The sequence below is a fragment of the Manis javanica genome, chromosome 13, assembly GCF_040802235.1.
Source record: "Manis javanica isolate MJ-LG chromosome 13, MJ_LKY, whole genome shotgun sequence".
Taxonomy (NCBI): domain Eukaryota; kingdom Metazoa; phylum Chordata; class Mammalia; order Pholidota; family Manidae; genus Manis; species Manis javanica.
In genome coordinates this window covers 97,086,324-97,109,018 of record NC_133168.1, presented here as the reverse complement: position 1 = coordinate 97,109,018, position 22,695 = coordinate 97,086,324, and the positions used below count along the sequence as shown (strand labels likewise).

The 22,695-nt window shown below is 51.5% G+C and overlaps 1 protein-coding gene across 4 annotated transcripts in view; it reads left to right on the top strand.

Moving 5' to 3' along the window:
* The window catches only part of ACER1 (alkaline ceramidase 1), a 36,527-nt gene extending 14,068 nt beyond the window's left edge, over positions 1-22,459 (top strand). For 2 of the 4 annotated variants that reach the window (XM_017674767.3, XM_037018546.2), the window contains exons 2-6: positions 16,512-16,626; positions 16,710-16,851; positions 17,637-17,774; positions 20,493-20,630; positions 20,853-22,459. In XM_017674767.3, coding sequence (XP_017530256.2) covers positions 16,548-16,626; positions 16,710-16,851; positions 17,637-17,774; positions 20,493-20,630; positions 20,853-21,021 — 666 coding nt within the window. In that variant the 5' untranslated portion in view covers positions 16,512-16,547 and the 3' untranslated portion in view covers positions 21,022-22,459. Of the gene's footprint in view, positions 1-4,187; positions 4,451-16,511; positions 16,627-16,709; positions 16,852-17,636; positions 17,775-20,492; positions 20,631-20,852 lie in introns of those variants that run through there. The other 2 variants (XM_017674766.3, XM_037018548.2) reach the window with 2 other exon arrangements.
* Positions 22,460-22,695: the final 236 nt, after the last annotated feature.

Sequence of the window (22,695 nt, the reverse complement as noted above, 5' to 3'; positions counted from 1 at the left end):
AACTCTGCAATGTCGAATCTCAGGTCCTCAAACAATACTCCGCTACCCGTCCCTGAGGCTTTGTCTGGCGACCCTTAGGTCATGTCCTCCCAGCCCTTGGCTATTTTGCCTCCTGGTTCATTTCTCCTTGCTTGGAAACTTCTCTGGGCACCACGCGCAGTGACCTCAGTGTCCGCATAAGGATTCCGCAACCTCGGTGCTGTTGGCGTGGGGGGCTGACCATTCTCGCTTGCAGGGGCTGCCCTGTGCAGTGTCCGATGGGGAACCTCATTCCTGGCCTCCACCCCCTCCATGCCAATAGAAGCCCCCCCGCCATCCCTAAGTCAACCCAAAATGTCTCCAGACACAGCTGAGTGTCCCCCAGGGGGGCAGAATCGTCCTCAGTCGAGGCCCGCGGAGCTGGCTGATCCTTCAGGGCACGTGCCTTTCAATTCCTACGGCTCTGCCTCAGCCCCCAGCTCTCCCCATCTTACTCGGGACCTTCTCATTTCCCCAAACGGCACCACATTCCAGCGTGCGAACGCCGGGAGCACCCTGCCCACCGACCCTCGCTTCCTGCCCTTCCAGCGCAGTCCGTTTGGCGTTCCTCTTCAGACAAGCCCTGAGCTCCGCTAGACCCTGTCACCTGCGGGTCCTTCCCCTTCCGCCTGCCCCTCGCCACCTGCGAGCCGCGGCCTGTCACTACGCCATTACAGTGACTCCCGGACGTGTATCCCCAGCCCCCTCGGCTACTTCTTCCTTTATCACGTGGTGAAACCCAGGCCAGCTAAAGCCAGCCCTCCATCTCTCCCGCTCACCTGCCCCTGGGCCGTCTCATGCAACGTGGGCATCCCACCCTGGGGAGATCAGGGTGGGAGGTAGACCCCCATGGGGGGTGGCGAGGAGGCTGACCAGGTGCCCGGACTTTTCTGGGTCTTGGTAACCACCAAGTAACAGGTGCATCATAGAAAATACAAGTTTGCAAAGCGGAAATTAAAGTCACTGATGATTCTGTAGTCTGGAGATAAGTCATGCGGTCGATACTGATCACTTTCAGCTCTAAGAAGTCACATACATATATGCACATGTATGTATATGTATATGTATGTATATATATATTTTTTTACAAAGATTTGGGTGTTGCTACATGTTCATTACCTACTTTGTTTTCACTTAGCATGTCATTCATGCCCTTCCATCGTTAGAAGCATTCTTCCCTGTAATTGTTTTGTTTCAGCTTTTGTTTTCAGTTCTGGTAAAGTACACATACCATAAAACTACCGTCTGAACGGAGAGAAAGCATGACGTCGGCCCTCGCACACCTGCCCGGCTGCCCTGTTTTCCTAGTTGACTCCACGCACGCACAGTGATTTCCCAAACTCCCCAGGCGGGGCTGGGTGTGGGCGCCTGACCCCACCTTCCTTCCTGCTGCTAAACCCTTCACCCAGGCCCAGGAGAGCCAGATCCCAGCCACTGTGCCCTGCCCTGGATTTGAGGGATCTGGGAGCCTCCTGCCCGCCCCCTCATGGCCCCCGTGTGGGCCGGAGTCCAGTCCCTGCCTTTAGCTAGGCTATGGGAGGCTGGGTGGCTGCGGGGAGCGACGCACATCCTGGCCCACCCGGGGAGGGGACTTAGGGGCCCGGCCATGGCTACCTGGTGGGACTGCCCTAGGGGAGCCGAGAGGCAGGCGGAGCTTTTAATCCAGGCTCCGGGAACTTCTCTCTCATCTCCAAACCTGACATCATTCCCACCCAGAGTATCTAGAAAGTTGGCTGGCTGAGCACCCGGCAGAGTGCAAACATAGAGCATTTGACACCATGTAGCTAATAATAATAATAACAGTGACAACACCAGCTTTAGCCTCCTGTCTTTCAGGGTCAGCTCTGGGTTGAGTCCTCAGCTTGTATAGTCTTGATATTTCCCAAGGTTCTGACCTTCACAGGACACCCTCAGGATTTTCCTATATCCATCTCCCACCCAAACCCTTATTTAAGATACTTTGTGAAGTAAAGCCCCCTTTAAGAACCTCAATCAATGACTTTTAAAAAAATTGTGGGTAAAGTATACATAACATGAAATGTACCATCTTACACATTTTTGTATGTCCAGCTTGGCGGTGGAAAGCATATTCACATTGTCATGCAACCAGTTCATCACTGTCCATCTCCAGAACCTTCCATCTTCCCAAAGCTCTGCCCCCAGCCCCGCCACCCACTTTCTGTCTCTGTGGACGGGGCTCCTCCAGGGACCTCCCGGGAGTGGGGTCAGACGGGGTCTGTCCTTCTGTGTTGGCTGCTGTCACTGAGCACCGTGTCCCCGAGGTCCCTCCACGCTGTGGCAGGGGTCAGGATGGCCTTTTTAAGGCTGAGTAATATTTCAGTGTGTGGACGGACTACGTTTTCTTGCTTCTTCTGCCAATTGAAAGCCTAAATCGATTATTGAAAAAAAACCTCTGTATATTTGAATAGCTATACAAGCACGAGAAGTTGCAAACATTATACAAAGATCTGTGTGCCCTGTACTCAAGTTTTCTCTAGGCCTACATCTTATGTAACTATGCAAATTCAAAACCAGGACATTTATATTGATAAGATTTACAGATCTGATTTCAAGAGCTTTTACATTCATATGTGTCTGTATGCAATTCTTTCACATATATAGATTTGTGGAACCACCTCCAGAATTATAAAGCTTACACTGATTAATTTTTAAAAAAGAAACTTTGGAACCTTGCCACAAGTGGGAAGTGGACATGGCCAGACCTAAGAGAAGCTTATTTAAAAAGAAATGCAGTGGAAACAATGTCCCTGTATTCCAACCTGATGAAGGGCTTTCGGTCAAACAAAAAGGGGTTAAGTGTTAAGAGGCATGAGTAGGTCTTAGCACCCATTGAGCCCTTCTCTTCAAATTGGGGATTGAAAAGGAAGTGGGGTACTTGCCACCCAGTCCGGTGACTCTGAATGCAGGTCCCCGCATTCCCGGGAAGTGGCTTCCTAGGCAAACACTCTATCAGCTCCTCGAATCTTCACAGCCGCTCCGCAGACGGAGATACTGTCATTATTCTCATCTTGCAGATGAGGAAACTGAGGCCTAAGAGTTGAGGTGACGTGCCTTCTCTTCTTTTTAGCTGTGTGGCGCTGGTAAATTGCTTAACCTCTCTGGGCTTCGGTTTCCTCACTAGTGACATGGAGATAGCAATATAGTTCATCGTTCTTAGGGCTGTTAAGAGCACTGATGAAATGATTGTGAATGCTGAGAACTTAGAAAACAGCCTGGTACTGGTAAGTAGTCAGTAAAAGTGTGCCATTATTATTGTTATTCCCGTAAGGTTGCCTTGAAGTTCAAGGTCAGCCTGTGGTAAGAAAACCCGTTTCTAGTTATCTGGGGCCCACTGCCGGCTAGGCAGTGAGGGAAGCCCCTGACCTGCTTTATCTCTGTGTGCCTTTGTATCAGATGGGTCTGTCCTCATCCTCCCCATAGTACAGATGAGCTAACAGGCTCAGAGAGGTACATGTGCTTGCCCAGGTCACACAGCATAGGAAGGGGAGAAACTCAGAATTCAAACTCATTCTGACTCTAAAACCAGAGCTTCCCACAGCCCTTGGAAGTCAGGACTGGGGGCCTCAGACCTGGGATTCTGCAAATTCCTCCCCTCACAGAGGCTTTGAAGATGACCCCTGGTGGAAGTTGGGGTGCCCTAGGCATATGAGGTTCTTAACTATGCGAGAGAAATGGCTTCAATCCAAGCCAACCACCCATAACAGATAGGAAGACTGAGACCCCCAAGGGAGAGGTGACTGGGGAAGGTTACATAGCCGAGGGTCCCAGGGTTCCAGGGAGCTGAGCCAAGCCCCAAGGGCAGGTGCCGCTGGAGCTCTGATGGTACTGTGGCAGTAAACCCAATGGGGAAGAGCCTGGGGACTGCATCACCTGCCTGTTCTCACGCCTGGGCATTATCACCTAGCATGCCCTTGGCCAGCGACTTTTCACCCTCTGCCTCAGTTTACTCATCTGTTAAGTGGGGATAGCAAGGCCACTCATCTCAGTGGGTGGGTTAACTAGTTGTTATTTTAAATTTCTGTTCTGAAATCAGTCCCCCTAGCTCCCACTCCTAGTGGGCAGGGAAGGGAGGCTCCGTCCCCACCCACGCCGCTGCGCTGCCTGAAGGGTCCCAGCCCCTTGGCTTATCCCAGGCGGCCGCCGCCACTGCACAACTCGGCTGCCCTGGTGCAACCGGGGAGCCGTCCGGCAGGTTTTTCCTCCTGACCTGCCACGGCACGGGGCTGTCCTCTGCCCGCCTCGCCTGGGCCTGGCCCTCCCAGGCTCGCGGGCTCCTCTCTGCCAGAAGCAGCCGGCAGACGGCAGGTGCTGCGCCAGGATGCCCAGCATCTTCGCCTACCAGAGCTCCGAGGTGGACTGGTGCGAGACCAACTTCCAGCACTCGGAGCTCGTGGCCGAGTTCTACAACACGGTGAGGGCCAGGCCGGAGGGCTGGCCATGGGGGGGGCGCGCAGCCTCACTGGACCGGGGTTCGCGGCCTGGCTTCTCCACAGCCCCACCGGGGAATCCTGCCTGAGCGCTCGCCTCTTGGAGCCTCGGTTCGCTCATCTGTTAAGCAAGGAGTGCTGGCTCATCCATCCATTTGGCATCAGGCTCTGGGATGGGTTTTGAATATGCAACAGGGACTAGGAAAAGAGCCAGTCTCTGCCCTCCCAGAGCAGAGGACACAGATGGGAGTCCAGGCATTCACAGCGGAGGGTGACGGTGCTGTGACGGGGATGCATAGGCAGCTTTGGGGGGCCCAGAGGTGGCCTCTGAGCCGGTGGAGGGGGGCTTGTGGATCAGGGAGGGCTTCCTGGAGGAAGTGACTGTGTCTGCCTTGTTCTCAGCTGTATTCCCAGCCCAGATTGACCAGCTCATCCTGGGTTTCTGGGGACTGTACTGGTTTCGGCATTTCAAGTCCCATGTCCTAGGAGACCCCTCGGTTCTGGGCTTACCAGGAAAGCTGGCCATCCTTCCGTCAGCCCCTGTTACTGGGCCACACTGGGAGGGCTCAGAAATCTTGGATGCCTAAATGACAGTGGCATTTAACCAATGCTTGAAAGATGTAAGCAGCCAAAGATACCTGCAGCTACGCTCTTCCTGTGCATGCTGGGGGATGGTGCGCTGAATGAGGCAGAGTGCCTGCCTTGTGGAGCCCTGGGATGGTGGGTAATGCAGGCAATGCGCCTCTCTCTCCATGCCCCACATGTGATATAGGCGCCCCATGTATGGTGGGCAATGCAATCCTTTATTTATTAAATGCAATATGTTTATTGAGCACTTATTGTATGCCAGGTGTTATACTAAATACTAAACACTCTGTGTGAGAAATCTCACCTAATCGCCCAATGACATTGAGATTAAGGTGCGATATATATGACAGAGTTGATTCCACCATCCAGGGGAGAAAACGGGAGTTTGCGGAGGTGGGAAGCTATGCCCAGGGTCACCCTGGCGCTCAGAGCCGGGATTTGAACTTGGGCCTTGGAAGCTTTTGGCGGGGGCTGGAGGAGTGGGATGCCTGAGTGGCTCTGACCTTGATACCTTTGACCTCACCACTTCCCAGAGCAGGGAGGCAGGGGTTTGAGATCCAAGGGTTCCCTGTGGTCTCCTTCTGGCCAGAGATACTGACTCTTGCTGACCCGCTGTATCCACGCCTGAAAAATGGAAGGGGGCTGAGTGTGCTGATCCTTGGGGGCTGTGAAGAGGATCTGGGGCTCTGGAACCCTTCTCCCTGGCTTCTGTGGCAGTCCAGGACGTTCCCTGTCCAGCCCAGCCCCCAGGTGGGGGCTCCCCCATAAGGCACGGAGAAAGGGCTGACTGAGGTGTGGGCCGGGTGCGCGCCGCCCTACAGAATTCTCCTCCATCCAGCCCTCCTTCAGCCCAACTCTAAATGTAGTGACTTAAATAACCCACGGAAACTCTCCAAGGCTGCAGGTCTCAGATTTCCTCCGGTCATGGCATGGGCCAGGGGACGTCTACGTCATTATCACCCAGTACGTACATTTCCAGATACTTAGCAAACAGAAGCAAAAGTTTCACAAAATAAAACTTAACCTTTCCTGGCATGAACACATTTGGAGTTTTTTCTCTTCTCTTCTATCAAAAAGGTTCCAACAAAAACAGTCAGGGGATGAAGCATTGAATCTGAGTGAAGTTTTAAACCAATGCCCTAAGGCTGTCTCCTCTAAAACCATCTGAACACCCCAAGCCCATCACCCCAGCTAAGAAATCATAGAGTTCAGGGGTTGGCCGACTTTTGCTGTAAAGGCCAGACGCTAAATATTTCTGGCTTTTGGGGCCATACAGTCTCTGTTGAAACTACTGATGGAAACCATTGTAGCTGGAGAGCAGCCAGGACAGCTCATGTAAACAAATGAGCGTGGCCCCGTGCCAATAAAACTTTATTTGTTGATGCTGGAATGCGAATTCCACACAACTTTCACACGGCACAAGATATTCTTTTAATTCTTTCAATCATTAAAAAACATAAACATCATTCTCAGCTCTTGGACCACACAAGACAGGATGGTGGACTGGCCTTGCAGAGGGTCACGGTTGGCCAGCCTCTGATATAGTTTTATATAAATAAATAAACACACACACGCATACACACGCTAACCCAGCCAAACAGAAAACAACACAATTTTTTCTTTTTGACCTCTTAAACCAGCAATTTAAAAAGTGCTTATTTTGTGGTGACCATGGGCAGTCTGCCAAGTTGAGTCAAGATGTGGATTGACAAATTTACGTTCCCCTTACCCCCTGTCTCCACCATTATACCTCCAGAGAGAATCCCAATAGACAGTAAGGTTTGTAGACAGTCATCACTGAGTCATTTGCATTTGCAAGAAATAAATGAATTAGTAAAAAGGAAGCCATAACATTTTCTCAATCTGTGTAGGGCCAAATACGTGCTGGTGATATACTCTGCTGCTATTTAAAAGAATGCTTTTGATTTAGGTATGTAAATGAAAGACAAAATATGTAGCAGAAATTAAAAAAAAACCTGTTTGCATTGATTTCATCATGATCCATTTAGGAGACATGACTCATGGTTGGAAAGGCCTTATGCTTTCTGCTTGCAAGGTGCTCTGAGTCTGGGGCCAGGGAAGGCAGAGCCCAGCCCCATGTGGTTGGGGGATGGAGGAAGGAAGCACAAGAGGCCTCAGCTGAGGCTTGAGGGGCTTCCCAGGAGGGGCCACCTAGGAGTGGGGTTTTGAAAGATGCATAGGAGCTCACCAAGTGGGGTAGGCCTTGGGGAAAAGGGAGATGAGAGGAAAAGGGTATACTGAATGCTGGAAGTCAGAGAGGAATGGACCAGTTTGGGAAGGTATGTTCCTGTGGCTAGAATCTGGGAGGAGGTGAAGACAGACAAGTTTTGGGTAGCAGGTCGGAGTGTTTGAAATTTAGCCCATATTCATTTCTGGACTCATTCATTCAACTAAAATGCTGTCAGCCAGTTTGTGCATGGTGATTCTGAGGTCCCAGAGAGGCTGAGTACTTCCAGGCTGTGGAGGGGGCAGGTTCAGAATTAGAAATGGTTAGCTCGAGGCCGAGGGCAGGAAAAAGGGGTCAGAAATAGGGGCCGTGGAGTGGGGCATCGGGCCTCGGCGTGCTGCGTGGGGAGGGTTCCTCAGCGCTGAGGGAATGAGTGGACGTGCTCTTAAGCATACACAGCAAATGGAACAGCAGGTGCAAAGGTGAGATGAGGGAACAGCCTGTCAAGAAACAGTTGGTGGCGTGAAGCCAGAGCCCAGGCTGCCGGTGGGGGAGGGACCGACAGGTGAGAGAAAAGGTGGGCGAGGTTTCCAGGGGCCGAATCAGGCACACCAGCTAGAGGCATGTGTGCGCCACTCTTGAGTGCACTGGGGAGCCATGAGTGACTTCTGAGCAGGGGAGAATCAGTGATGTTGGAAGGGGTGTAGCGGGGTACCTGGTTGCATCTCACAGATGGGCTGAGGTCAGGAAGCTAAGCCAACACGAACAGAGGCTGGGGATGTGGGAAGGGCTGGGCTGGGTGGGTCAGGCTGAAGCGTCAAGGTTAGGACCGCTCCAGTTTGCACCTGCTTGTGTGGCCTGATGGCCTCCTCCTCGGCCGCTGATAGCTTAGGAGAGTTTCAAGTGGCATGGGAAGCAGTTTCAAGGCCCCTCAGCTCCCAGCGGCAGCTGGGCTGCTGCGTTTCCTCCCTGGGGTCCTGCCAGAGCTTCAGGAGCCCCACGTCTCATCTTCTCCAGGAAGCTCCCTCTCAGATGATCTGATACTGAACACAGGGATGGCGTGCCTGGCACAGGAACCGCACAGGCAAACGCACGGGGGTGGGAATGAGGAGGAGTCTGGGGCAGGGGCACAGAAGAGCTGGGGGGTCGGACCCTGGCCCCCTGGGGTGATGGAGGGGTCCAATTCCAGGGAAGAATGACCCCTTCATTTTGCTTGCCATTCAATAAGTGATTGAGTCAGGCGCCATTCCAGGCTCTGTGGACATGCTGGTGGGCAGAGCAGACAAAATTCCCGTCCTCAAGGGGCTGTTGTCCTGGGTGGAGGAGGAGCAAAATTAAGACGACAGGATGCCAGCGGTGGTACATGCTAGGAAGAAAACCTTGTTCATTCCTTTCATCCAGCAAATATGGAGCAAGTACTTTTTCAAAATGGGGGCAGCTGTCAGGGGCTCACAGGACTGTTGAGAGGATAAAACAGCTGCTGCGCCTCTCAAGTGTCCATCAGCAGATGCGTGGGTGAACTCAATGTGGTCAGTCCTTGCAAAGGAATATTACGCAGCCACAAAAAGGAGTGGGGCCCCGACACGCGCTACAATGCAGATGGCTCTGAACACGGTGCTCAGTGAGAGACGCCAGACACAGAAGGTGTGACCCCATTTCTGTGACACGTCCACAGCAGGCAGCAACGCAGACAGAACGTGGGTCTGTGGCTTCCAGAGGCTGGGGGAAGGGATGGCGTCTGACTGCTAATGACGATGGGGTTTCTTTTTGAGGTGATGGGTGTTCTGAAACTAGATAGCGGTGATAGCTGCACAACTGTGTGAAGAGACCAAGACCCGCTGACTTGTGCACTTGTAAAGAGTGAATCGTACAGGATGTGAATTAAAAAGCAGAGCTAAAAATCAAATTCATTTTTTAATCAATTCTAAAATAGAAATTAAACATTAAAAAATTTAAAAGTTATATCAGTTAAAGACTAGAGATCTTTTAAAATAGAGATCTTACAGCTCCTGGAGCACCCTGAGCATTGAATACATTGAGCTTTATTAATAGAAGGAAACAGCATAGACATGCAAAAGTTAATTTTACTTGACATTTGTTAATTCTCTTTAACAAACAGCACTTACTGGAAGCCTCGTAACAATTCTGTAAGTAGGTACTCTTATTCTCTGCGTTTTACAGAGGAAATAAAGGCTCAGAGAGGGGGCGTTTCCTCCCCAAGGTTGCACAGCATGTCGCTTGCAAGCACACGAGAGGTGCGAATGCTTTAAGCTGTGGAGTTAAACCCCAGCTACCTGGTCCCAGAGGCTCTCACTTAACCCTGGCACGGTGAGGCCACTCAGCTACTGATGGTGACCTGTGTGCATCTTAATTCGTGCCACTGAGTCTCCTGCAGGGAGGCACTGCGGCTGGTGCTCTGGCCCCGCAGCCCCGACCCTGCACCCGCATTCACAGGTACGTGTTGACTGGGTGTAGACAGGTGACAGGGCGGGATGTGCATGGTGGCGGTCTGAGCCTTGCCAGTGGGAAGAAAGCACCCAGGGTGTTTGGTGATGCAGGGTTGGTTCCCCGGATGGAACAAATGTTCCCGGGGTGCCTACTGGGTGCCTAGCACGGTGGGTGCTGGGGACGCAGCTGGGGGGTAAAACAGGTGTGTCTCCGGTGCTCGGGTAAGTCACGGGAGGTCAGTAACAGGGGGAGGGCAGAGACAGTAAAGGAGGCATGCCGGGAAGAACAGCGGCGGACCGGGAGCGGTGCGCGGTGGGCCTGGGACGGGGCTGCGGTGCCAGCCCAGGGCAGCCGGGCGAATGCGGAAGGGCTCCCCCTGCTGCCTTTCCTCAGGGCAGCGATGGCGAGTCGTGCAGGTCGCCCAGCCTCCCTCCCTCCCTCTCTCCCTGCTTCTCTCCTTGCCCTCTCTCTCCTTCCCTGTCCCTCCTTCCTGCCTGCCTCTCCCCTCCCTCCCCTTCGTCCGGCCCTAAGCTATCCCAGCCACAGCTATTTACCAGCTGCTCTGCCGGGGTGCCGGCGATCAAAAGCAAACCACTGTGGAATGCGAGCCACTGGAGCGCGCACGCCAGGCGTATTCACGTCGCGTACGCGCCCTCTTCGCGTGCATCCTCCTCCACAAAGCTTACTGAGCTCTGCTGTGTGCCAGGCACTGTTCTAGACGCCGGAGGTTCTCAGCAGTGACCCAGACAGCCGGAACTCCCTGGCCCCTGGCGCTTGGTCCTCTAAATCCTCGCCGTGGTGCTCAGAGGTAGAGGAGGAAGATGAGGAACAGAATGTCCCCCAAACCCTGTGCGGATGTCCCTGGTGAGGGCAGGGGCTCTGGGCACTACTAAGGGCCTTGTGTGCATAGTAGGCGCTGAAAGAACGGCTGTTGAGCAAATGAATGAACGGATAGATGGGTGGATGGCTGGGTGAATGAATGGATAGATGGGTGGATGGCTGTGTGAATGAATGAATGAAGGCGGAGATCCTACAGGGGTTCGCCTGGGAGTCCAGCCCACGCGTGTCCAGGGCTGGGCTGGCTTTGGACACGGGGGCCCGGGCAGTTGCCTCGCCAGCTTGGCAGAGAGTCTGGGTGGGGCCACAGATTGAGAAACGTGGGGACCCAGCCCCAGAGGGAAGGGAGGGAGACCCTGGAACTGGGGCGGCCTCTGATGCTATCATTCTGCATCTGGTCGAAGCCCATTAGTCACAGGCTCCGCCCTCATTCTGTCCGCTCTGCTCCGGGGCTGACCTGCCTGCTCCTGTCCTGGGTCTGTGCGCCCCTGGGCTCGGGGCAGCTGTCCCAGCCATAAGCCTGCTATTATTATCTCTCCGAACAACAGTAACAGCAGCTCTTGCTATTTGTTGAAGCAGGGAGCCCCCTCTTAATATTTGCCCCTCCGTCTAAGTCCTCCCGTCTCTCAAGGCAGGAGGTCAGTCACAGTGCGGAGTCCCCCAGAGCCGTGCGCCTCAGAGAATTCGCCCCACCTCTTGAGATCCCATTTCCTCCCTTCCTAACAAGAACTAGAAAGCTGGGGGTGTGTGGGAAGGTTAAAAACAACCTCTGTAAATTCATGTGGTCAAAAAACGAGAAAGTAAGGATTGTGGTGCCTTCTTTTTTATTTATTTATTTATTTATTTATTTATTTATTTATTTATTTATTTATTTATTTATTTATTATGTTGATATCAATGTGCAAGCACATGAACAACATTGTGGTTACTAGACTCCCCCATTATCAAGTCCCCCCCACATACCCCATTGCAATCACTGTCCCATCAGCGTAGTAAGATGCTATAGAGTCACTACGTGTCTTCTCTGTGCTACACTGCCTTCCCCGTGCCCCCCCCACATTATGTGTGCTAATCATAATGCCCCTTATTCCCCTTCTCCCTTCCTTCCCACCCACCCTCCCCAGTCCCTTTCCCTTGATCGTGGTGCCTTCTGTCCAGAACTTTCTAGGTGCAGGGCTCTCTGCCAAGTGTTTTCGCACGTGTGACTGGTGGTCCCACTGAGTTCCAGTTCTTGAGGTCACGGTGGGCAAGGGGGAAGACGAAGCCCCTTATTCTCGAAGTCACGTTTAGCAGGAGAGCCAGAGAGTTCCAGGTCAAGTGGACAAGTGTTAGGAAAGAGGGACAGGGTCCGAAGGAAGGCCACCTGACTCTGCCTTGGGGGCCTGGGAAGGCTTCATGGAGAGGGTGATGTCCAGGTGAAAGGTGGAGTAGTAGTTGGCCCTGCAAAGGAGGGTAAGTGCAAGCAGAGAGTGTTCCAGGCAGTGGGAACAGCATGGCAAACCCCTGGAGCTAAGAGTAAGAGCTGTGGCTCAGTCAGAGGAGCTGAGTTATCCTTTCCGCCTGGATTCTGAAGATAAAGGTGGAGATAGGTGAGTTATGGAGAGAGTTTATAGGCCACGTTTAGGAGTTTGGATTTTATTGATGGGAGTCACAGATCTGTTTTAAATGGAAGGGTTGGAGTTTGGGAGACTGGCTGGCTCAGCATCTCCGGGCATGCTCGAAGTGCCCAGGGCTGGCCTTTGGTTGAGGGCAGGGGGGCGCTGGTTGTGCTTGGGCTTTCGCCCATCCGGTATCCACAGTGTCCTTGTCCTTGGACATCCAACTGCTCCTCCCGGTAGTCTTGATGGGACGGTCAGCTGAAGCGCTCCTGCTCCTCTGGCAAAGGGTGGGATGTGTCCCAGGCCATATTCTCCAGAATTTGATTCCTGGGTCTGGGCCTAAGGATGGAACACAGCCTCGTGTGCATGTGTGTGCTCAGAGTCGCCCCCCGGAGAGATTGTCCACTTGAGGCTCAGAGCTGTTCTGGTTTCTGTTTTTTCTTGTCTTCTGTGATTCCTTTGATTAATGTGCTTCCTGTAGTAAATGAGTGAATGAGTAAATAAATACACATACACCTTTGTCTTTACAGTGTAAGTCACCAAAGTCATTTTCTGTTGCTTGCTACCAAAGAACCCTAGATAATGTGTCGATGGTGATGGTTGGGTTGGGTTCAGCCCATGGAAAGCTAGCTTAAGCAAAAATCTAAAATAAACAAACAAAAAAGGGACAATGCCCTGGATAGATACTGGGATACCTTAGAAAATGGAAAGAAGAGTTGCTTGGGAAGGCAGGGACCCCAGCAAGTCTGGGTTCAGGGGAGGATTCGGCAGAAGGATTTGCTTTTGTTCTCAATCTTGTCTCCTCGTGGTGGCAACATGGTTGCCATATCTTAAACATCTCGACAATATCCTATGGTCTCTTTAGAGAGCTGCCAAGAGCGTGACTCCATTTTGGTGATTCCCAGGCTCTGTGTCTGCTTCAAGTTTCAAATTCTCAGAAGAGAAAATCTGATTGGCTCTGTTTGGGATAGGTGTCTGCTCCAGTGGGGCTGGGTCTCAGGATACAGGCAGGGCAAGTGTGTGTGTTTTTGTGTGTGTGTGCTGAATGCCTGTCTCAGAAATGTGTTTGACCTTGCCCAGTGGCAGGCACCAGAGACCTTGGCACAGAAAACACGGGCATGGGTGGGACCAGGGGCTGGGAAACCAGTTTGCCAGGCTTGAGTTCTCAAATTGTGTACTTTGAGCTGGTTCACCGTCACCCAAAGACAGCTGTGGGCTTCCCTAGAACTAAGAGAACTTCTGCCTTGGGAACCTGTGCTGACACCCAGGACCTAGGCCCATAGGTGGTGACCTTGTATTGGGTGACTATTTTCCCACACCCACCACTGGGCTCTGTATTTTGAGCCAGCATCCTTAAGACCGGCGTTCTGAGAAATAACAAAGCTCCTCAGCTAACAGAGTGCCATTTCTGCACTTTCTAAGACGGGCCACAGGCAATGGAGGAGACCTTTATGAGACCTGGGGTGGGAGGCTGTAATGGTGCAAGCAAGCTGGCTGGCCTCAAGTTGGCTGGTGGAAGACCATCACACTTGTTTCTGAGCTCATGTGAGGTACTCACGGTGGCTCAGAGATACCTGGGGGAGACCTTGAAGGGCGTTGAAGTCCTGCTTGAGCAGTTGGAAATTCTGAGCCTTTGAAATTCTGGTGCAAATTTTCTTATGACATTAATTGTATTCATAGGCTAGTAAGGCTCGGGGACCTTTGGGGCAAGAACACGAACAGGCAGATGGCCTTGTGCAGATGTCTCATATGCAGACATGAGGGGAGGAGGGCATTGAACTCACCTGCTCGACGACCCGTAGTTAGTGAGGGAGGGAGATGGATCTCAACCCATGTCCCTGGGATTCTGAGGCCCATGAACTGGGACGCTCTGGTTTCAAACAAAACAACCCAACTAAAGACAGCTTTAATAGAAAGGACAATATCTTATTTAAAAAAATAAGAGGAAGTTTGAAGGTAGATAGTTCCAGAATAGGTTAACTCAGCAGCTCCACAACATCAGGCTACTCGGTTCTTTCCATTTTTCTGCTCTGCCGTCCCTAGAGAAGCGGTTCTTGAAATATTGCCAGGGACCCCCCCCTTGAGTTCCTCAAGGTCAAAATAATTTTCATGGTGATATGAAGAGATATTATCTGCCTTTTTCACTCTGATTATCTCATGAGAGCAGTGGGGTTCCAGTGGCTTCGTGGCAGGAGATGACACCATCTTTCTGACGGCCAAGGGAACGTGTACTTATGTGGACCTGTGTTTTGAAAATCCCTCAGTTTTACTTTCTGAGACAGTAAATCTTGAAAGATGTAGCTCACATAAACACACTCTGAGTTCCTCAATGACATTTAAAGATGTAAGAGGGGCTTGAGAACAAAAAGTTTGAGAACCACTGTCCTGGACAGTTTGTTTTTGTTCTCTGCCTTGTTTCCTCAAGGTTGCAAAATGGCTACCGCATTTAAACATCACAGCAATGTCCCAAGGCCTTTTCACTGGTAAAGAGAACTTTCCCAGAAGTCCATCGGACTTCCATCATGCTTCATTAGTCAGAATTATATCACACATCCATTCCTTAACCAGTCATTGCAATGGGCTGACTCACGGCCTGCAGCTAAATCCTGTCTTCCTGAGGGCCATGCCCTGCTGATGCATGAACAAAATTCAGGTTTATTGAGCAAGGGAGAAAGGGGGTTTATATAAGGTAAGGTAAAGGTTTGGTTGTTGTGGCAGAGTTCTAAAATAATAGTGGTTTAATGAAGATACAGATTTATGTTTCCTTTACATAACATCTAATCATAAGCTTCCCAGGGCTAGTATGAAAGCTCTGTGGTGCCAGGGACCCAGGAGCCTCCTTCTCTATGGTTGTTTTGCCATCTCTAGGCCATTGCCCTCATCCCTATGGCCCAAGAAGCTACCCTGCCACTTACGCATTCCAGCAGAAAGGACTACCGGGAGGCGCGCCCTTGCCTTTAAGAACACAACCAATGTCTCATTGGCCAGAACTTAGTCACATGGTCATGTGTAGCTGCAAGGGAATCTGGGAAATGTAGTCTTTAATTGAGTGGCCAAGTTAGAAGAAGGGAAGAAACAGATTTGCTTGCACTAATTGTTTTTCTTTTGCTGGTTCTGTCTGGGGCCTTCTTCCCAAGAAGGACATGAACTCCTAATACTAAATCAAATCACAGTTTGGTTAATGAGGAAGAAGGGAGGATGATTGGTGGGTTGCAATCCCCACTCTCTCCCTTATTGCCATATTCTTAGTGGTCATTGTTAGTTATTACTTTGACCCATATGCTATTCAAACATTGAATGGAGCCTATGAAATAGTTTCTGCTGCTGTGATAAACAGGACTCTGATTCTTACACAAGACACTTACATGGGATCTGGTTTCAAATCCCAGATTCACTACTTACCACCTGGGTGAGCTGGGCCAAACCTTGACCACTCTGAGAACCAGTGTCTTATTCTATAACATGGTTATGCTAATACCTACCCAGTATGGTTGGTTTGAGGCTGAGATAAGATTCTGGTAGTAATAAACATTGCCTGGGCCTGGAATGTGGTAGGTGTCTAACTATAGAGAGACAGGTAACCTGGTCAAACAACATAACTGTTCAGTTGTGGGGTTTTGAACAAGACATAGCCATATCTGCTGGCCTCTGTGTCCCTTCCTCCTCTCCTGGGAAGTTTTTCCTACCCATCCTGCCTTCAGTAATATTTCCTTTTTGTTTCAGCTAGCTACTGCCGCATAACAACTCACTGTAAAATTTAGTGGCTTGAAACAGTAACTTTTATTCTGCTTTGAAGTCTGTGATCCAGATAAGGTTTGGTAAGAAAGGCTCATCTCTACTTGGCAACTCTACATTGTCTTTCCTTGTCTACAAGGCCAAGGCCTATTCATGACCACCACATTTGCATTTCAGTCCACAGCAAGTGGGAGGGCAAGCCTTAAATTGCTTCTTAAGTACTGGCCAGGAGATAACGTATTCATTTACTTTCCTATCCCATTGGCCAGACCAGGTCACAAGGACACACGATGAGTTGCAAGGAAGGCTGGGAAATGTAGTCTTTAGTTGAGTAGCTGTGTGCCCAGCTAAACTTTGGGGAATATCACTTCTAAAAGAAAAAGGAGGAGATGGTGTGTAGAAGGTTAGTAGGTAGTATCTGCCACATTCATTCAATGAATGGATGAACCTACAGAATAATGGATGGAGTGCCATTATTGATGACCAGTTGACTGTCAAGATCAGCTGAAAGACTGACAACCTCTGGGTTGATTGATTGTCTTAAAGGGAGCAAGTGACCAACTGGCTGATGTCTGACCGTTTGGACAGAGGGGCAGCCCTCCTCTGCCTACCCTGCCTGACCATCCCCTCCCCATTCCTCCTCTTCTCCAGTTCAGCAATGTCACCTTCTTCATATTTGGGCCTCTCATGATGTTTCTGATGCACCCCTATGCCCAGAAACGCTCCCGCTACTCTTATGTCACCTTTATCCTCTTCATGGTTGTAGGTAAGTGGGGATCTGCAACAGTGGGGTGGTAGGGGCGGGGAGTCACAGCCCCTTTGACCACCTGCCTTTGTCTCTTGCTCCAGGCCTGTTCTCCACGTACTTCCACATGACCCTCAGCTTCCTGGGTCAGCTGCTGGATGAGATCTCTATTCTGTGGCTACTGGCCAGTGGTTACAGTATATGGATGCCCCGCTGCTACTTTCCCACCTTCCTGGGGGAGAACAGGTGGGGCAGGGACTGGCCCTTTGTCGATCCCACCAGCACCCACCTGGGCTCCTGGGTCCCCTCCCCAAGCCCTGTTAGAGTCCTTGGAATCCCACCCCTGACCACCTAAGGATATTCTCCTGACCCTGCCTGACTTAAATGGGCTTCCAGGGACCCCTCTTCTGAGTGTCCTCAGGACACCAAGTCCTCCCCTGGAAATCCTTCCCTGATCCTACCTAGATAACCTGGGAACCCTCTCCAGATGCTGTCTGAGCCTACCTGGGTGTCCCAGGACCCCAAGCTTACCTGGGTCAGAGGGACTACTCCCCCAAGCCCATCACCTGGGCTCCCTGGAGTGTTTCCTAGGATTCTGCACCCCTCTATTGACCCGAGACCCCTCTGAATCTCTCTCCTGACCCTGCTTGGACCTCTGAGCCTTCTGAGACACCTCTCTCACTGGCCTCTGGGGCCCTGCGCTTCCTCCCTTGAACTCACCCGGACCCTGGTCCCCTCTGCTGACCTAAGTCCTCTTGAGCCTCCCTGAGACCCTCATGGCATCCTAGTACCCCTGCCCCAGGACTCCCTCCGGCCCCTGCTCGGGTTCACCTGGGCCCCCTGGGATGTCTCATCTGATGCTTCTGGGCCCCTGGGGACCTCTGCTGAACTCCCCTGGGAGCCTCAAGGCCTTCCCCCGATCCCCTTCCCTCTTCCCATCTGCCTCAGCCACAGGCCTTCGGGCCCTGCCTGAACCTCCAGGCCTCTCCCTACCCAACAGCCTCCTCTGTAGCCGCGCCCTTCCCCCCCAGGTCCCGGTTCATCTGCTTCATCGTTGCCACCGCCGTGGTCAGCACCCTCCTGTCTTTCCTGAGGCCCATGGTCAACGCATATGCCCTCAACAGCATCGCCGGGCACATCCTCTACATCGTTTTCCACGAGTATAAGAAGTGGGTGGTGGCTGCAGGCACCCAGGGAGGTGGCTCCCTCCCCCCTCCAGCACCCCCACAATACTCACCGCATTTCAGGCACAGAGTTCTCACCCCGGGCTCAAGGAGGGGGTGCCCATTTCCCAAGGTCATCCACTAGCAAGGGGAAAGGGCAGGGTTAGAATGGAAGGCTGTCTGGCTGCAGACCTTGTCCTTTTTATCATGCAAACCTCCCAACACACATGCACATAGCAAGCGTCGCACCATACACCTCCATGTGCTGCCAGCCAGTCCCAGCCACCATCAGCATTTTGCCCACCTGCATTGTATGTTCCCCCCTCCAGATTTCATATCATGCACCCATTAATTTTTCAGGATTTAACTCACCTGATAAAGAATTATTTTTTTTAGCCCATGCTAGGTCTTAGCAAGATAGAGAAGGAGCTCTCAAGTGGGGGCCGTTTGAGGTGAGCTGAATAAAAGGGTTCTTTCCAAAGGAGAGGGCAAGGTGTAAGGGAATCACTAGGGATCCTTTAGAATCCGTGTTAAGGAGAGTGAGATTCCGTGACCATCAGGAGACGTTGAGGTGGGGGGTCTAGGGGAGAGAGCGATCGCAAGAGTCTGGAAAGAGACAGCCCCGAGGAGAGGGTCTCCTCGGCAAGGGCTGGGGCCTCAAGAGCAGTTACTAGTTGTGGCCAGCCTGGGCCGACTCCGCAGGGAGGAAGCCAGGGAAGTAAATATCCAAGCAGTGCCCTCCTCTCAGCCTTTGATTTCCTGCTGGGTCTCCGGAGGGCCAACCACAGCTGGAAGCCCAAAGACAAGGGAACCCCTGGATTTGGTCTACGCAGCTCAGCACCCCTGGAGCATAAGGCAGAGTGGAGAAGGAAAGGCTCTAGAGGGACAAATGGAAAATATGGTGCGCGCAATCCTAACGATGTTAACAATACTTGCTTCAAATAGTATCTGATACCCAGAGTGCGCCATTCGCCTCCATTTCCCCAAGGGGCCTTCCTACACCTGGTCTTCTTTGAATAGGATCCAAACACAGTCTCTTCGATCTTCTTAACTTCGCAGCCGGTTTCCCTTCTCTCCCTCTTTCTCTGGGCCTCTTACTTGATAACAGAAACTTGATCAATTGTCCTGTAGAATATTGGCTGACTGCTTCCTGTGGTGTCTTTCAACATTTTTCCTTATTATTATTATTCCTGCTTTTGTATTTCGTGGGGATTAATAGTTTGATCTAGATTTAGGTTTAAATTTTTTTTAGCCTGGAGTGTTTCATGTGTGGCCCTTGGGTGCTTCTTGTTCCATCCGCTTAGGAGACCGTAACGAGCGGCTCTCCCACGTTTAGCCCCGTTAAGGTTGATCAGTAGATTCAGCTAGTGTCAGCCTGTCCCTTCATTATAAAGTTTCCCACTGACCTTTCACCTGATGACTTCAGCAGCGATGCATGCTGCCTCCACCTATGATCTCATTAGCGGTTTTGCAAAAGCATCTTTTGTGGAATCTGTGATTTCTTCTGCATTGATCATCTGGAGCTCTGCCATCAGGAGGGACTTGCGCTCAGCAAAACCTTGAAACATGGTTTGGAAAGACAGGGTAGATCGTTGATTCTTTCCCTGTACTTACCGGTTTCCAGAGTCATGAGTTAGTGCCTTCGCTGTCTCTAGCTGGGACCAATGAAGTGGGGTTTTTTTTAAAGTGGCATTATGAACGCATGGATGTTTATATCTCAGAAGGGTTTCAGTTCATAGCAGTCACTGTGCTATATCGTTAACTTTTTATAGCGAGTTGCAAAAATAGCAGAATCCTGTGTACGCTTCCCCCAGCCTCCCCCAGGGGCCCCCGGTGGCAGCATCTTCTGTAACCCTAACACCATCACAAAAGGGGAACACTGACGATGGAGCAGTATGGCTACCGAGACTGCAGACTTTATTCAGATCTCGCCACTTCTTACTCATTTTTCTTTTCTGATGGTCAAACTGTCCCATTTTAGGCCAGCGGTTTAGGTTACGCTTTTAACCCATAAAGGAGATACTGCCTCATTAATCCCCCATATGCCCTTCCCTAAGGGACACTGGGTCAGCACTTCTGTTGGGGTAATGCAAATGCTGATTTTCACTTGTCCCAGGATGTGGCCTCTGGAGAATGCACCCTCCCACACACGGACATGCACACTCTCACAGCCACGCAGACATGCATTCCCATGTGCTGACTCACAGGCGCTCACACAGTCACAGCCCCAAGCAAACACAGAAAGGCTTGCTGGTGACGCAGTCTGCCATCTGACAGCCCTGGGTCAGACCCCAGCTCTGCCACTTTCTAGCTGTGGAACTTCAGGTGGGGGTGGGACACTTGGCCCGTGGGGCGGCCCTATGTGGACATCAGCGCTGGTGACAAGGCCTGCTGAGGTCTGCTGGCTTCTCAACTACGGAGCCACCGGGCCACTCCCCTGAGGGGCCTGGATCAGGAGTCTGACCTTAATCTCACATGCCTCCGTTTTCCCATCTACAAAATGGGAATATGGCGTCATTGTGGGGACTGAGAGTCGAGTCTATCAGGACTTCCAGAACTGCGCCAGGCATCCTGTGAGCGCTCAGCAAATGTTAGCAGGAAGCCCAGATCACGCCCCGCCCCCTTGCCACCCTTGATCCTTCCCTCTTCCCAGTCTCATCTCCTTGGATGGAGGAATTTCCCATCAGCCCCTTCAGGCTCTGATTCCCCTTCTTCCCTCCTGAGGACAAACAATAAGGAGCTTCGGCATTTAATGGAGGTCTCCGTGGTTCTGTGGGCTTTTGCGTTGACCAGCTGGATCAGTGACCGCTTGCTCTGCAGTTTCTGGCAGCAGATTAATTTCTTCTACATGCACAGCATCTGGTAAGCACCTGCTCTGTGGTCCGGGGCCCCAGAACCAAATAGCCTCAGATGCCAGAGCTCAGAGCAGAAACCTGGGGGCAGAGGGGAGGCCCAGATAGCGGGACCAGCCGCGGTCAGTGGGGTCAGGTCCAGGAGGCCCCTTGGGAAGGTCAGGAGCCATGAGGACCACGGGGAGGGGGGAGCTGGTGGCATCCCGCACCCTCACCTCCCTGCTCCCCGCAGGCATGTGCTCATCAGCATCACCTTCCCCTATGGCATAGCCACCATAGCCATGGTGGACGCCAGGTACGAGATGCCAGACCAAATCCTCAAAATCCGCTACTGGCCTCGGGACACTTGGCCCGTGGGGCTGCCCTACGTGGAAGTCAGCGCTGATGACAAGGCCTGCTGAGGTCTGCTGGCTTCTCGACTACAAGCCACCTGGCCGCTCCCCTGAGGGACCTGGATCGGGAGTCTGAGAGGCACCCACAGTCCCCTCCTCCAGCTCGCTTTCCCCGTGTCCTGCTCGTCCTGTGCGGCAGGGCCCGGGCTTCGTGACCCCTCTGTGTGGCACACTGGTGAGCCCGGGGGCTGCCTGCCAGAGCTCCCTTCCCTGACCCGGCCCTGTTCTCTTCCATTTCCCCCTTTGTGTTCCAGGCTTCCCCACTGGGACATGACCTAGGGGGCTGGACCTGGCCTCTCCTGGGAATGACCTCAGGCTGGGGCTTGGTCCCCAGCCACCTAACAGACAGTGGCGGTCACTACCAGGCTCTTTGGACCTGCCTTTGGCTGTGCAATGTCCCTCATACTTAGGGGGCATCCCAGAGATTGGATCTGTTTTTCTGTCACCTCATTCTACACTCACATGTCTGCAGAGACCTCACAGCCCCTCACACATGCTCACACATGTGCCCGCACAGATTTGTGGTGCTGACTCACTGGTGGACAGAGGAGCAACACGGACACCTGGACTGGGCAATCTGGATGCTGTCAGAGCATGGGCATCAGGATGGGGGCTGGGGTCCCCAGTTCTGCCTCTCAAATTGAGGAGAAAAGGGAAGGATGGTTTCCATGGTGGTTAAAAGCACAGGGCTTGGTGTCAGGCAGACCTAAGTTTGAATCCTGCCCACCATTTCCTGTTTGTCTAATATGGAAAGTGATTTTTCCTTACTCTGAAGCTCACACACCTTGTCTGTAAAATGGAAATATTCCTTTGTTCATGGAATTTCTGTACAGATAAAACAAGATAATGTGTGTAAAGTGCTTAGTATGGAGTCTGGCAAACATCCATCCATCTACTAACCTTTAGTTTATCCATCTATCCATCCATCCACCCATCCATTCATCCATCCACCCATCCATCCATCCCACCCCTCCATCCATCCATCCATTTTTTGAACTATCCATTTATCCTTTAATTTACACATTCATTAATTTATCCATTAATTCCTTTATACTTTTCATCTTTTTATCTACCTGTACATTCACTAAGGTGTCCATCCATCCATTGAATCACCCATTCATCTATCCATCCATCGGCCCATTTATCCATTATTCACCCATCATCCATCACTCATTATCCTTCCCTCCATCCATTTATCCTGTTACCCATCCCTTGCCCATCCATCCGTCTATACTTAGCCATCCATTTATATTGATTTATCCCTCCAGATCATTCAGTCATTCTATCCATCCATTTATACAGTTATATATCTACCCTCCCATCCATCCATCCATAGCCATCTATTCATTTATCCATCCATATAATTTAACCATCGTATTCATTAATATATTTTCCCACCTAATCATGCATTCATTCATCTCTTCAATAAATGTATATTGAGTTATTATTTTATGTCTGATGCTTATCCCTGGGGATACAAAACAAGAAAGACATGTAAGGCCCCTGCCCTAATGAGGAGGCACACATTAGATAAATAAAAGGACACACAATAAGGTACTCCAAGACACTGTGAAGTGCTGCACGATAAAGCACAGCGATGTTCTGGAGAACCACAGTGTCGGGGAGCAGCCCTTACATCCTTTCATATCTGTGCCCAGTGGGGACGCACTTTGCAGCTGAGCC